Source organism: Crinia signifera, chromosome 12, assembly GCF_055691185.1.
Source record: "Crinia signifera chromosome 12, ASM5569118v1, whole genome shotgun sequence".
In the NCBI taxonomy this organism is placed as follows: Eukaryota; Metazoa; Chordata; class Amphibia; order Anura; family Myobatrachidae; genus Crinia; species Crinia signifera.
The window spans coordinates 10,445,010-10,459,818 of record NC_139228.1 but is presented as its reverse complement, the minus strand read 5'-3'; the positions used below and the strand labels follow the sequence as shown (position 1 = coordinate 10,459,818).

The 14,809-nt window shown below is 46.1% G+C and overlaps 1 protein-coding gene across 2 annotated transcripts in view; it reads left to right on the top strand.

Moving 5' to 3' along the window:
* LOC146050584 (Fc receptor-like protein 4) overlaps positions 1 to 12,433 on the top strand; it is a 36,571-nt gene extending 24,138 nt beyond the window's left edge. Inside the window, exons 8-14 of one of the 2 annotated variants that reach the window (XM_083167665.1) lie at positions 642 to 674; positions 1,028 to 1,159; positions 1,899 to 1,926; positions 4,195 to 4,262; positions 5,929 to 5,988; positions 7,844 to 7,869; positions 11,582 to 12,433. In XM_083167665.1, the coding sequence (XP_083023791.1) occupies positions 642 to 674; positions 1,028 to 1,159; positions 1,899 to 1,926; positions 4,195 to 4,262; positions 5,929 to 5,988; positions 7,844 to 7,869; positions 11,582 to 11,704 (470 nt within the window). In that variant the 3' untranslated portion in view covers positions 11,705 to 12,433. The remainder of the gene's footprint in view (positions 1 to 641; positions 675 to 1,027; positions 1,160 to 1,898; positions 1,927 to 4,194; positions 4,263 to 5,928; positions 5,989 to 7,843; positions 7,870 to 11,581) is intronic. The other variant, XM_083167666.1, reaches the window with a different exon arrangement.
* Positions 12,434 to 14,809: the final 2,376 nt, after the last annotated feature.

The window sequence follows — 14,809 nt, the reverse complement described above, 5'->3', positions numbered from 1 at the left end:
TTATATTATATTGTTTTAAAAAGTATCTTAACTTGATTTTACTATATCAAAATACCCCAAGTTTCTGGGGTTCTAGGTGTACCCCAGATCTCCGATCCCTGGTCAATCTAACATTTTTCCATGCCCCCACTTTTAAATGACCACTGTACACTTTCCTATATAGTGCAGGAAATTCCATTGCGCTTTACAATTGGATTCTGTAATAAAAGAAACTGGGTAGTTCCTGACCGTTATAGAGGAAGGAGGGCCCTGCTCGGCACACACATACAGAATTCCATGAGATACAACTGATTTGTACAGGAGTGCACTGTACTGAAGGAAACAGGTGGCTACAGATATGTTTAAGGGGAGTTGTATCAAACCATGGAGAGAGATAACGTGGAGAGAGATAAAGTACCAACCGATTAGCTCTTAATGGTTATTTGACAGAGTGTGTGTGTGTGTGTGTAAAATGAGAGGAGTTGATTGGCTTTTACTTTATCTCTCTCCACTTTACCGCTCTCTAAGGTTTGATACATCTCCCCCCTAAGACTGACTTCTATTAGTTTATTTATGAAGTTTTCTGTATTGAATACGGTATTTATCATGGAATTTCCTACAGTATTTACAATGCCTCTGAGACGTTTGTGAATGTTTTACAGACCCCGAGGCAAATTCTGACCCCATCATGGAAGGTGAGGAGCTTTGTATGGGGTGACCCTCTCATTTGTCTTCTGACCCCCCCCCCCCCCCTCCCCATGCTGGGAATGGTAAGGTGTGCCGAGCAGAGCGAGCCATGCGAGGGTACTTGTTGCCCTCATTGCAGGTCCATGTCGACAAGTGTTGACTGACACCCCCAAAAACATGAAGAACTCAGCCGTTCCATGTGTCTACCTTTAATTCCGTTATTACCTTTGATGTAGGTACATGTTTCTATATGAATGTATCAGTGACTAGTGACTATTTTTCTGCTCTCACTTTTTAGTGAATGGTAAATGTTTTTGTCCAGAAATATTGAGTACTTGATATTGTGTCTTTCTTCTGGCAGGCCGGAGTATGGTGTGGCCGGTGCTAGGGACCGTATTGGTGGCGCTTCTCCTCACCATTGTCCTGCTCTTTATATACCGGGACACGGTGGCTCCGTTATTCAGGAGATGTCTTCACCATCAGCCAGACACAGGTACTATCATTCCGGTAGTCATGTAGATCCTCAGCAGTGATCTGTGGTTCTCATCATTAAATACTCCAATGTAATCTTAATGCTATAACATTTTGTGTACCTCGTATTGATTCTGTGCTTCTGCTGCGCACGTGTCATATTGCTACTTCTCCAGGGGGGCTTCATTCTCTGTGCCAAGATGGCTAATATTGTGCATCTGGAGCCATCTTGGGACTGTGTTAGAGCGCCACGATGGAAGACCATAGTCTAGCTCTAGTGTGACCCATGTTTACCTGTGATATAGATGCTTTTTTGGTATCCTGCACCACTACCTGATACCTACATACACTCCCGGCTGGTGAGCTGTATGGCAACTCATCTTAAAGTGTGTATGTAACAGTGAGTACAGCTGTACTATCACGTAAATTAATAACAGACAGTAAGACAATAAAATAAGTGGGGACTCAATACACTCTTACCGGCCTTTTTAATGCGTCAACCTTTTCAATGTCCATCTTTTGCTTGTGTCGAACTAGTGAGTCTTAACCTAGATCACAGGTTTTCAAAGTCGGTTCTTTAAGACCCCACCCAGTGCATGTTTTCCAGGTCTCCTCACAAAATCAAATAATTAGCTCCACCTGTGGGTCTCCTAAAATGTGTCAGTCAGTAATGAGTGCACCTGCCAGGTGACCTGGGAAATGTCTATAATGTGAGTCACAAGCCGTTCTATTTACTGTGTTTCCCTTTTTTTTTTTTTAAGATCAGACGTTTAATAACTCCAGGGATAGGTGAGTACCTGGGGGGATCTGTGTCTGCTGTAACATAGTTGGTCTTACACTGGATAGTAATTACCATCATGGTCAATAAGAATAGTAACAACCTCCAGCTTGGCGATATTTACTCAGCCAAGAGACACTCTCAAAGTTCACTTTGCTGCGCATGCGGCCGGCTGTTTGCGCCCAGGTGCTTTTTGGTCATAAATAAGTGCCTGATCCAGATATGGACGCAGATCCCGATTAGTGCAAGTTCCCTTCTATGCGTGCCCAGGACAGGTATAGCAATGTCACCTGTAGTTCCTCTCTGCCTGATTGACAGGAAACGACATTGAAGTGGTGAGAGTGGGCGGGGCAGGGCTTGGTTGCTGAAAGCAAGGGATTGTACCCCCCATTTTCATGGCGGAAGAGCCAGTTTCAGAGACTCCCTAGCCTAATTGTCTAATTGATGTTAAGTATAGGCATCAGCTAGTGACAATGTCTAATAAGGCAATAACAACCTGGCGTTGCTGCTGTAACCACCAACTTGCAGGAATCTTGGCAGCTGCAGAATTATTCTTATTGATCTGTAGCCTACGGTAGGTGTCCACCAATGGTGGGAGTGACCACTCAGTGAGTCCTTAACCAGAGTACAGGGTGCACTGCTGTTCGTGGTATAATAATGATATTTATATAGCACTTTTCTCACAATAGGACACAAAGTGCTTCGTATAAGGGTATACGGTCATTTGGTCTACAGCATGTTGGTCGACACCAATAGGTCGACATGGGGATGGGTCAACATGGGTTTAGGTTAACAGGTGATTAGGTCGACAGTGTCTAGGTCAACAGTCAAAAGGTCAACATGGGGTTTGACACTGTTTTTTTGAGCCGACATGTGCCGATTATCGGTATTTCATGCCCTACCATCCACTAGACTAGGGCGTGGTGGGAGAATAAAATAGTGTGCCCGAAGCATGGCGAGGGAAGCGGTGCACTGGAAACTGTGTCAATGTCGACTGTCGACATTCGAGTAAAAAAACTGTGAAAAACCCCATGTTGACCTTTTGACTGTCGACCTAATGCTTGTGTCCACCTAGACCCATGTGGACCTAGACCCATATTGACCTAGAACCACGTCGACCTAACGGTTCTAGGTACTAACCCGCAGCAGGGTGCTTGGGCACTTAAGCTGCGGTGGTGTAGTGAAGATGGACAGCCCTTGTGGATGTAGGAGGGTCCAGGGTACCCGGTATGTGGAGGAGCAGCATTGCGCCTATACTCGGTAGTGCATGTCAGAGTTTACACCTCCTGAAGGAGCTGCGACAGGTTCTAGAGGTGGCTGGCTGTAGGAAAGAGCAGGGCGCAAGGTGCTGGGGCTCTCCTGACAGCCTCACTCTCTTGCGGTTGGACAATAGGTGGTGCACATTGCTCTGATTACTAGTAATCCACTTTATGATGTTTTCTGGTGAGATAGTAATGACGGCTGTACTCACCAATCGCTGATTCCATGCTTTCAGAGAGGCAGAACCTGGGCTGGCTCTAACATTAGCTGCCTAGGGTGCCGGGATCTGGGGGGCGCCACCGAGTCTGCCTATCCCAATGAGGAAGACCTCCTTGTCGTACCTAATGCAGGTGGTGGCTGTGGAACTTTTAAGACACCACCGCCACGCATTCACTTGAGGGGCTGGAAAGTGGGTACTGTTGGCAGAGTGGGGTTATGGGGAGCAGTGGATTGACGTTTTGTCTAGGGTGCGGAGGAGCCTTACACCAGCCCTGGGCAGAACCAGTGCTTCAGCACTGAGACAATGCCTTTCCCTGCGATGGGAAGACACTGCTCACCTGTCACATCAGTGTAAGCAAGACCAAGGTCCTGTTACCAGCCTAGTCCTCAGCCAGATCATTTATTAGAACTCTGTGGAGCCTGGGTTATGCTGGTCATTTACACGTGATAGGTTTGTGTATATTGACAAACAGCAGTGGGAATGGGCCCCAAATCAGTGTGGGGTATAAGTCCCCAAGAGGACTTAAGTGGAGACATGTATCAAGTGTTGGAGAAAAATAAAAAAAACAGCAACCAATCAGCTTCTATCATTTCAATGTCTGTGCTAGTTACAGGAAATGACAGATAGAAGCTGATTGGTTTCTCTGGGCAACTTCTCCTATCTCTCTATAATACGTCGCCCCCTTAATCTGGTCTAGCACCCTGCAAGCAGGAAAGTATGAAAATAAAAATCAACATTCAATATTATTAATATACATTATAAGCAACTTACCTGCTGTTTTATATTGTTCCTTACACAGAGGTGGACAAAGTGCAGCAGGTGAAGATACGCTCAGATCAAATAATGAGCTGGGAGAATATGGCAACAGTAAGGAAGCAACCTTTAATCTGAATGGCACTGGCACTGGCGGAAGAGGAGAGGGACGGGGCCGTGTGCAAATAATGGGAAATTATTTAACTTGGGGTTTACACAACTGGGGATCTATTACCACTAGCATTGGGGGGGGGGGGGGGATTGATGGTGATAACGGTGAAAAATCCCCCCCAGGATGTTCTATTGCCAATGGCGGTAGAAGAGGTTTTACAAATGGTTGACCTATGGACATGGGGTGGGGTGGAAATCCCCTAAACACATTTTTTATTTTTTAATGAAGTATTTTAATTTATTTTTATAAGTCCGTTTTTAACTTCATTATATTAAAAAATCTACAATTTTCTTGGGCCATTTGGCAACAAAAAATTGGCAGATAAATGGTTAAGGAGCCAATATACTGTATTATTTTATAATGGTGGCAACATGACATGTAAAGATTGTCTAATGGTGCTAAATAGATGTTTATTCTAGCACCCTGCTCCTGTCACAATCGCATACCTTATCGCATCTCTTATATATTTGGCTACATCTGTCACTCAAAGTGTGTGAGTGTGTGTATAACAGGAGGGACACATTGCTCTGTGGACTTCTCCCTTAATTAATGATTGCCAGCACCTTTCTAATCAATTAATAACATGTGTGAAACAGGTGATGGCAATCCTACATTATGAGGGAAGTCCAGAAACAGAGCAATGTGTCCCTCCTGGAGAGGGTCATGTTGGGAGGTATGTGACTGACTCACATGACAGAGAACCAGCCCAGTGAGCCCACAGTGCCAGACATCCTCTGCCTCCCCATGTTGCCCAGCAAAGACACTGCACCAGGTGAGCACCCCCCGCCGCCCCACTCACGATTCGCGACCCCCCCCTCCTGCGATTCGCAGAAAAACACGCCCCCCCCCCGCGACACCCCCCCCCTCTCCCGCTTCCAGCGCAGTCTGGTCTGTATCTCAGCTATTGTAATCCAGAAGAAAGTGCATATACACTGAATCATTACGGTAATCCTGAAGAAAGTGACTGAATGCTAAAACGTAGCTCGTATTGGCTGAAGCACACATTCATTATGCACTACATTCTATGGGAGGGATGTATTAAAATACACCGCCGCCCTTCGCTGCCTGTCCGCTGCGATTCCAGCGCATATGTACTAACATATGCATCTGACATCGCGATGCGGTGACGGAGGCCCTCCGCGATACCTGGAATGTGGAGTGCGGGGGGTCTCCGTCATCTCCCTGCATCCCTCACGCCGGGGACAGCTAAGCAGGCTGTCCCCGGCGCCTCCTTCTCCCCCCTGCAGCCGGAAGGACGTCGGCTGCGTCACTAGGGGGAGACAGGTGTTACCTTCCGGGTCCAGGAGGACCTGGACCAGGTAATCCAGAGGGAGGGGGAGAGGGGGTCGGCGGGTTTTTCGGCGGAGGCGGCGAAAAGAAGCCCATAGGCTTCTATAGGGTATCGCCACCCAAAGGTGGCGATACCCTACAATGCGGTGACGTGGCGGCCGGGTAATATAACATCGGAAAATGTGGTAAAACAGGGGTTTTACAGCATTTTCCCGTTAGTACATCCCGCTGCTAATGTGTAGAGTGAGTCCAGTACCTGAGGATACAATTAGAACATACTGTATAAAGGGTAACATCTTGTCCTTTCCTCTCCCGTAGTACCAGCCGGTGGACGAGACGTATCTTATGCTTACATTGATATTATTCGGACAGGAGAAGGTCAGTGCTCTGTTCTGTGTCTTATAGATCATTTAGTACTGACTTCTATGGATTCCTCTGTGACCGCTGCTTATATAAAGTATTACACACAATGCCATATATACAGGTTCTAAATGACCATTATCGTACACCATAACACCTTGTAGTCAGTTAAAAGCAAATGTTGTGAACCAGGTCCTATATAGCCAGATATCTATAATATATACTATTTATATATATCATATTCTCAGGGGCGTAACTAAAACTTTGTGGGCCCCATAGCAAAATTTATAATGGGGCCCCCGGGCAATGCCCATTCCACATTATGCGACACACGGTAATGCACCGTACACATTATGCAACACATTCGCAAGGCCCCATGCACATTGGCCCTTATTCAGATCTGATCGCAGTACAAATTTGTTCTTAAAATAGACAAAACCATGTGCACTGCAGGTGGGGCAGATGTAACGTGCATAGAGTTAGATTTGGGTGGGTTTTGTTGAAACTGAAATCTATATTGCAGTATAAAAATAAGGCAGCCAGTATTTACCCTACACAGAAACAAAATAACTCACACAAATCTAACTCTCTCTGCACATGTTACATCTGCCCCACCTGCAGTACACATGGTTTTGCCCATTTTGAGAACAAATTTGTACTGCGATCAGATCTGAATGAGGGCCAATATGTGACACATCGCAATGCCCCTTACACTATATGACACACACCACAATGCCTCTTACACATTATGCAACAAACCACAATGCCCCTTACACATTATGCAACACACCGCAATGCCCATTACCTATTATGCGACACACCATAATGCAACATCATCCTAGCAGTGGCACTGTCCTCAGACCTTGCCGATGATGGCTCCCTCAAGCCACTGTGGAGTCTGCAGGACCATAGTTATGCCACTGAATATAGCCATGCTGCAGTTGCTGGGATGCGGCTTGTGCCTATTTGTAGCTGGTGATCACTCCATTAATTTCGAATGGACCGATCACCGCCTGTGAATAGTCACAGCCCGGCGCAGCATGTCGCATCACAGCAAACATTACATTTGTATGGGTCAGACTTAAACACATAAAAAAAAAAAACTGTAAATAAAACAATTTAAACATATTATTTCAATATAATATTGCTACTGGTGCAGCATGTTCATGTGCAATAGCCCAGCTCACCAGCAGCAGCCAGCAGGACCGTATTCTCCCTCGCTTCCTGTCTAGGCGGCAGCACGGGTGGATGACTTTCTGTTTGTCAAGCCGCGGCGCGGGCACCAGCAGGTGAGTCGTTCCCGCTTCTCTACATGCCCAGCTTCTCCCGGACAGCACCACCCCCCTACCTGGCTCTCCCTACAATGGCAGCGGCACGATCAAGGGGTAAATATTTAAGAGTCTATGTATTGAGGAGAGGGCCCAGCGGTGGTGGCGCGCACACAAGCACAGGGCTCTCTAACAAATCAATAAAACTACTAAGGGTGCAGGGGATTGTTTGCTGTCCATGGGGCCCTCTCAGCTGCCGGGCCCCATAGCAGCTGCATCCTCAGTAGTTCCGCCACTGCATATTCTGCTTTCCAGTGTAGCGGACAAATAGAACCTGAGTAATAGTGAGGCCATTCAGGTATTTTGGTGTAATTATCATTAATGTTTGATGAGAAGGATTGTAATTATGATCTATTATCAGGATATAATATAATAGTACATAACATATTATATAGTATGGAAGAGGCCAGTAGCCTACGCACCTGCTGGTGTCACCTTTCTTTCATCACTGCGTCCTGGTGTATTGGCGCTCCCTGTTCTAAGCATATTATATAACTAATGTCACTTCTGTTCCTGAAATACACCTTTCTGCTTCCTTCCTCCAGGTTCCTCCGCTCCTACAGAAGGAAACGTGAGTATTTAGGGCTTGATTCAAGGGTCATTTGAAAGGGGCCAATGTTGGGGGGTCTTCACATGTGCATATTTTGGCGTTTCAGCGCAAATTTGCGGTGTTTCAGCGCTCAGTAAGCATGAATCAGTCCAGCTGAATCAGGCCCTTAGTACACTGGTGACCAGATATTTATTTACTTACAGTTTCTTATATGGTTGAACAAAATTGGGAGAAAAAGAGGACTCTTTTTTTGGGGCACTCTTGTGATATGATGATTTTATAGATAAAACTTGACTTTTATTTATTATGTTTTTAAAACAGGGGCTTAGTCTTGGACGAAGTAGCCGTGTGTTTCAAAATCCAGCTCCAGTCTTGCAGTGAGCTTTTTGTATTCTATGCTGTGCGCTGGGGATTTTGATAAGGATTCAGATTGGTTCAACAGTGAGACCAATTTGAATTGTGATGTGCTCCTAGTGAGCCTTCCGGCTTATTTTAACTAGGGCTCGTTTGAGGCAAATTGTAGAGTTGAAAGGGTTAATTCCCTATTGTCGTGGAGACTGCTGTGTCAGTTATAATATTGTTAGTGGGTCAGTGTGCGGAAGTGCGCATAGGTTTACTGGTCCCTCCAACAAGAGTATTTATTCACTCTGAGTGCATATAATATATCATGCACTTATTACACTAGATACGCCAGTTTATAGGTTTTAACCTTATGATTGGCCCAAAATACGTGGTTGCAGTCTAGAGAGATAACACTCTTCTTTGCTCCTTAGTGAGCTTAAGCTGGGCATACATCAAGGCGATTTGGTCCGATTTCGTTAAATCCTGTGCGCATCGGACCCGACTAGGTGGTCGGACCGGCTGGCCGTCCGACCACTCGTTCTGGGACGGGCGCTAAGCAGTGATGCATGCGATCCATCACAATGGATCGCATGTGTCCCTGCCGCCGGAAGGTCCCGGCGGCTTGCAGTCCATCGGGTGTCCGTACACTGCTGCGAGACGTCGCAGGCAGTGTATGGGCACCTTTACAATGGCACAGCCATAGTCTATTATTGTTCAATAGTAATACATCTCATTTGTCACGCTACGTAGCAGTTTCAATAAATACACAGTTCTGTATAGATTATTCTAAATACTTGTTGCATGCATTAATTATAACCAGACAAGAGTATGGTGCACAATATGTTTTCTGTGTCCTCATCTTAAGGCATACTTGCCTACCCTCCCGGAATGGCCGGGAGGGTCCCGCAAATCGGGTCCCCCTCCCGGTCCCCCGGGAAGGGGGGCAAGTCTCCCGCATTTCCCTACAGCCCCGGCTCCCCCTCTCCCCGCGGTCTAAAAACGATGACTTTCGCGGGTCCGCGGGGAGGGGCTAAATGACGCAATTCGCGGCATTTCGCGGCATTATTAGCCCCTCCTCCCACCCACGGACACGCAAATTGAGGCTTTAGCCCGTCATGGGGGCGGGGCTTGATGACATCACCCGTGCCCCGCCCCCAAAACGAAGCCTCTACCCACCCCCTTTCACTCCTCTCCGGGCTTCTCCCGGAAAGGAGTATGCCAAAGTCGGCAAGTATGTCTTATGGTGCGTACACACGGGTGCAATTTCAGCACATATAGCTGGGAATATGGTCGCTGAGCGACCATATTGCCAGTGATTTGTGTGTGCTGTCGGCGATGAATCACCGGGTGCGCGCTCCCGTGTGCAGCCCCTGATGGTCGCTGGTCGCAGGAGCTTGTATTGCTAGCAATATAGTGCTGAGCAATATATCTCCCCCGTGTGTACGGGGCTTGAATGTTTGCGCATGATTTTTGGCAACAGTGAACATTGTTAAACAGTGGTAGAGTGTGTAATACTAAGTAACAGTTTAAAGAGTTTTATGCTTCTTTAGTTTTGGCAACTGTTGCATGTGTCGACTTAAACACAGACAGGGTTTTAGTGCACAGCTGACTTATCTGTGAGGATTTCCTATTCTGTGCTAGTTCCCTACAGTTTCTTATATGGCGCAGTAAATTTCATTGCAATTTACAATAGGAGACAGTGATACTATATACTGGGTAGCAACAAACCGACATAGAGGTAGGAGGGCCCTGCTCGCAAGCAGATCTATTTCACCTCAATAAGTATAGACATTTCTTATCATGTAGTATACAGTAGGTCACACACAAATGTGGGGCCTGATTCATTCTTAGGAGCCAATTTCTCCTTGTTTGCACGTTGTTTTAATTAATAACTCTGACCCAGGTTCATTAGTAACATGTATTTTCTGCTCAGCACTGTGAGGAGCTCTGCTAAACAATGTAAAGTAAAATAGGGTGAGCCAGGGAGAGAAATGGGCTCGGTGTGTCCAAATGGTAGAAAACCCCTTAGTCCTGAAAACCACACGTCCCAAGCACCCCCCGGTATAAGAACCCTCAGTTAACCCTAACGTTCCTGAGAGTGATCCTCCAAATATCCACTATAAATGTCAGCAAAGTTCTTTTAGTATAAGCAAATACAAATACGGCCAAGTGAATTAATTGAAGTTTAGTTAAATATTGCACCCAAAACAAGAACAGTCGCTGTGAGTGGCGCTGGCATCTCACAGCAACGTTGGCACTTAAAGGGTTAATGACAAAAAGTTTGCTTGGCGATTTTCACACCTATTTTGACAAATTCCCTTGGTACTCAAAGGGTTAAGTATAAAAAGGATAAACATTTAGCAGTCTACACCCTCCCCGTCTGCAAAAACTACAAGCAGAGAATGAAATGTAAGCATAATCCCAGTAGGGCAGGGGTGTCCAAACTTTTTGCGACGAGGGCCAGATTTGGTGAAGTGTAAATGTGTGGGGGCCGACCATTTAGCCTGACATTTTTTGAATCATTAATCACATCAGAATGGTCCCCCACTCTGCCCCCATTCACTGTATGTCCCCCAGCCTGACCCTTCTTCACTGTATGTCCCCCACTCTGCCCCCTCCCTTCTCTGTATGTTTCCCAGCCCCTTGTGTGAGCCAGAGGAAAGAGAGGCAAAGCCGGCACTGCAAGGACAGGAGATGCTTGGGCTCCCGCTGCTGCCCTCCTCCGCTCTGCATGTTACGGGAGCAAGCTTCCCCCTTGCTGCCCCACTCCCCAAACACTGTTGTCACTGTGATTGTGGAGTAGGGTGATATACAATTGCAGGTGATGTAACACATCTGACTGTGGTGGCCGGCACCTCCTTACTGCAGCAGACCGCAAGGTAAAGGCCCCACCTTTAGTGTCCTGTGCTGTGCTTCCCACATCTGATGCTCTGCCCGCTTCCAGCTGGAGGCTGTGGGCCGCATCAAATGACAGCACGGGCCGCATTTGGCCCCCGGGCCTGACTTTGAACATGCCTGCAGTAGGGTGATTATAGATGAACGGAAGTACCTTAGAACAGTGGTTCTCAACCTTGGTCCTCAGGGACCCCCAACAGTGCAAGTTTACCAGGTGTCCACACAGAATCACAGGTGAAATAATTAGCTTTGTGATCTTTTAAAATGTGCCAGTGAGTAATTAGTGCACCTGTGTATCTGTGTGGTGACCTGGAAAACGTGCAACGTTGGGGGTCCCTGAGGACCGAGGTTGAGAACCACTGCCTTAGAATACTCCACTATAGGTAATGCCGTAAGAACCTTCTTATAACAGAATATAACATTTGGTAATATGCTGTTGTCTTTCCTAAAAACTTGTGGAAGGTAATTGTTATCGGTTGTGTATTGCTTTGTATAGGGTGAATACTCTGTTACATATTCTGCGGTTAAGTGTTCTGGGACCTCATCGGAGTCAAGACCCTCTGAGGAGACATCTGACCCGATCAACATCTACCAGAACTTTGCTGCCAAAGACCACTGAAGAGTTTGATGCCCAATGTGTGCTAAGGGGTCATGTACAATGTTCTCCAGGTGTGGACCACAAAACTCGCTGGTGGCCTTGATGTCCTAGCGCATTTCAAGATGCATACCTGTTCCACTCTGGCCAGCTGCCTCGGCAATCTAGAACTGCTCCGAGGTGAAGGCACGTGGATAGACATGAAGAACCTTACTCTGCAAAACCCCACACCGAACACCAACCTCATACCTCTAAAGAACCCATCCATTCATTACAATAGACTTTTTTACTTTCAGTTGTGTGAAGCTCAGAGAGTCCATGGAATTGTTCTTCTCTACTAAAAGCCAACACGAAGCTGAAAAATTGAAAGCGTAGGACAAGAACTGATCTCCACCAGCTCGGAGTTGGGGCAAAAAACATTATCTTATACAGTGACCATGGTTGTGCGCCATTCAAAAACAATACTGAGCCTTCTCTACCTCTTGTCCTCGTTTAATTATCCATGCTCCAAACGCTTGGGGGTACAAGGTGCACAGAGGTCTCAGATCCATACCTACCCATCAACTCTTCCATAGGCATAGTCATTTCTGTGCACCATCATGGAAATCTAAGTGCACTGGCACAAAGCTGATGTTGTACCGACAACGTGTGGTTTGTGGTTTGTTTAGAACGTCTTTGTTATGTTAGGGTACTGGGTATACTGAATGTCCTGTTGCTCTGTTGTGTACATAATAAATCCTTCTGTTGCCTAGATCTGCCCAGCAGTCACTAGTGGAGTGTATAAGTCAGAAGAGTGCGGTTGGTGTCTTGTAGCCACTGTACATAGAAATGCGAGAATGCAGAGAACCAGTTATCTGAGTAGGGTGCCTGTAGTAGAGCAGCCTTGCCAAGCATCAACCAGGAAACGGGGATGTCACACCCTTATGGTAAACAAAAACAAGCACGGGTAAGTGGTTGCGCTAAAAGAAGGTTGATAAAGGTTGTGCAATAGGTAAAACATGTACATATATTTATTATAACACTTAAACATTTGCTATATTCAGCTTAAAAAGATAATAATCAATAAAAGATAATAAAGAAATAGCTGCATTAATGTAAGTAAATGTTATCACCAGGAAGCAGTGTCCTTCTTTTTTTGGGCCCAAATGAAAAAGAAGTCCCAGTATGGTAGTGCCCATGGATATCCCAAGAGCTGCTTCTTCCAGATAAATATCAGAGAGGTGGCATTCCTCCACAGGGTGGTTCACAGGAATCTGGAAGGGATGGGATGTATGAAGCGATTGGCCCAATAGTTTGTTACCCAGAGAAATTAGGTGGCGTTCCTCCACAATATCGATATCCAAGTTATCTGGTTGTGGATCCTGAGTAGTACCAGTTGTGAGTGGTGTCTGGGACCAATAGAGAGATGGCTTTAGGTATGAGAAGATACGTTTGCGAGATATTTTTCAGAGGTGAAAAGATGAAACAGCATTACTTGTGTACCAGAAGCCGATGCGTTTCGCTGCTCCTGTGCCACCTTGAAAAAGCTGCAAAAGCGGTGAAACGCATCAGCTGCTAGTACACAAGTGATGCTGATTCATCTTTTTACCTGTGTTGACATGGACACAAAAAAAAGGTGAAAAAATGCAGATTTTTTTCATTTTTTCACCTTTTGTTTATGGCAAAATTTTAGTTTTGACCTCCTGGCTGTCTTCCGAGACAATGTTGACCCTTTAATCCATAACCATTATTGTGCAGGGTTCATCCGTTGTGTGTGTGCGCAGCCGCTTCACCGCCGGTGCACGATGAAGCGGGTCCGGACATTGGCAGAATGTATCCTCACCTGGAGAGAGTTAGATTACCTGTCCAGTGATGTGTGCTCTCCCACTTTTGTCTGTCCTTTTTCCCGCCTGCTGGTGCGTTCCGTGTATGCCCCTTTTTTCATTCCCGTTGTTCCTTTGCACATAATTGGATATCCGCATTAGATGTTTATTAGTGTTCTTATCTTATCAATATTTCAGCTAAGATTGTTTTCTCACCTCTTACACCCGGCACATGGTCACTAGGTCGACTTGCATTGGATCATCCACTGAAGGGCGACAGGCTTTAGGGCCGACACATTTAAAAGGTCGACAGGGTCATTAGGTCGACACAACCATTAGGTCTTTATTGGGAAGGTCAACAATCAAAAGGTCGACATGGGGTTTTCGCTTTTTTTTTCTTTCAGCCGACATGTGACGACAGGCAGTTTTTCATGCCCTTCCATCCACTAGGGCGTGGAGGGTGAATCGTGTGCTCAGCATAGTGAGGCACCGTGCCCGTAACATGGCGAGGGCAGTGGTGCGTCGAGACGATGTCCATATCGACTGTGTTGACATTCAGGACAAAAAAAAACCGTGAAAAACCCATGTCAACCTTTTGACTGTAGACCTAATGCTTGTGTCAACCTAATGACCCTGTCGACCTAAAGCTATGTCAACCTTTTTCATGTGTCGATCTAAGGCCTGTCGACCTTCAGTGGAGGACCTAATGCATGTCGACCTTCCTGTGGTCAATCTAATGATCCACACCCCGCCACCCACCTGCACCTTTTGCAGTGTAAGGTGTATATAGGGCCTAATTCAGTAAGGATCACATATGATCAGCTGCTCGTTTCTGTAAGCGCCGTCTGCCCCCGGGCTACGCTCCACTCTGTCCCTCCCCTTGAATGCATCTGCCTATCAGGACACGCCTTGGCCCCATTACTCCCCGTAGACGCCCCTGCTATGTGATTGCAGCACCCATCCACCAGGAACTGTGCTGCGGATCACAGAAGCAATCCTAGCTGAATCAGGCTCATAGTTCTCAGCAGATGGGATCACCGTCAGTGTTTATGATTTACTTTTATGAAGTGATGTCAGCGCTGGGTATAATTAGTGTGCCAGTAACTGACTGTACCATAGCCGCTTTCACTTCTGCTTTCCTATTAATTGGGTTTTGTTTATGTAAAGATCATTAGAAACTTCTGCAGAAGACAAGCCTATAAAACAATGTATACTATACTAGCTGGAATACCCGGGGTTGCCCAGGTTTTTAAGACTATTTGTTTACAAAAATCAATAAAATAAAATATGAAACACACAGTATAAGTAACATTAGTTGTTTTGTTAA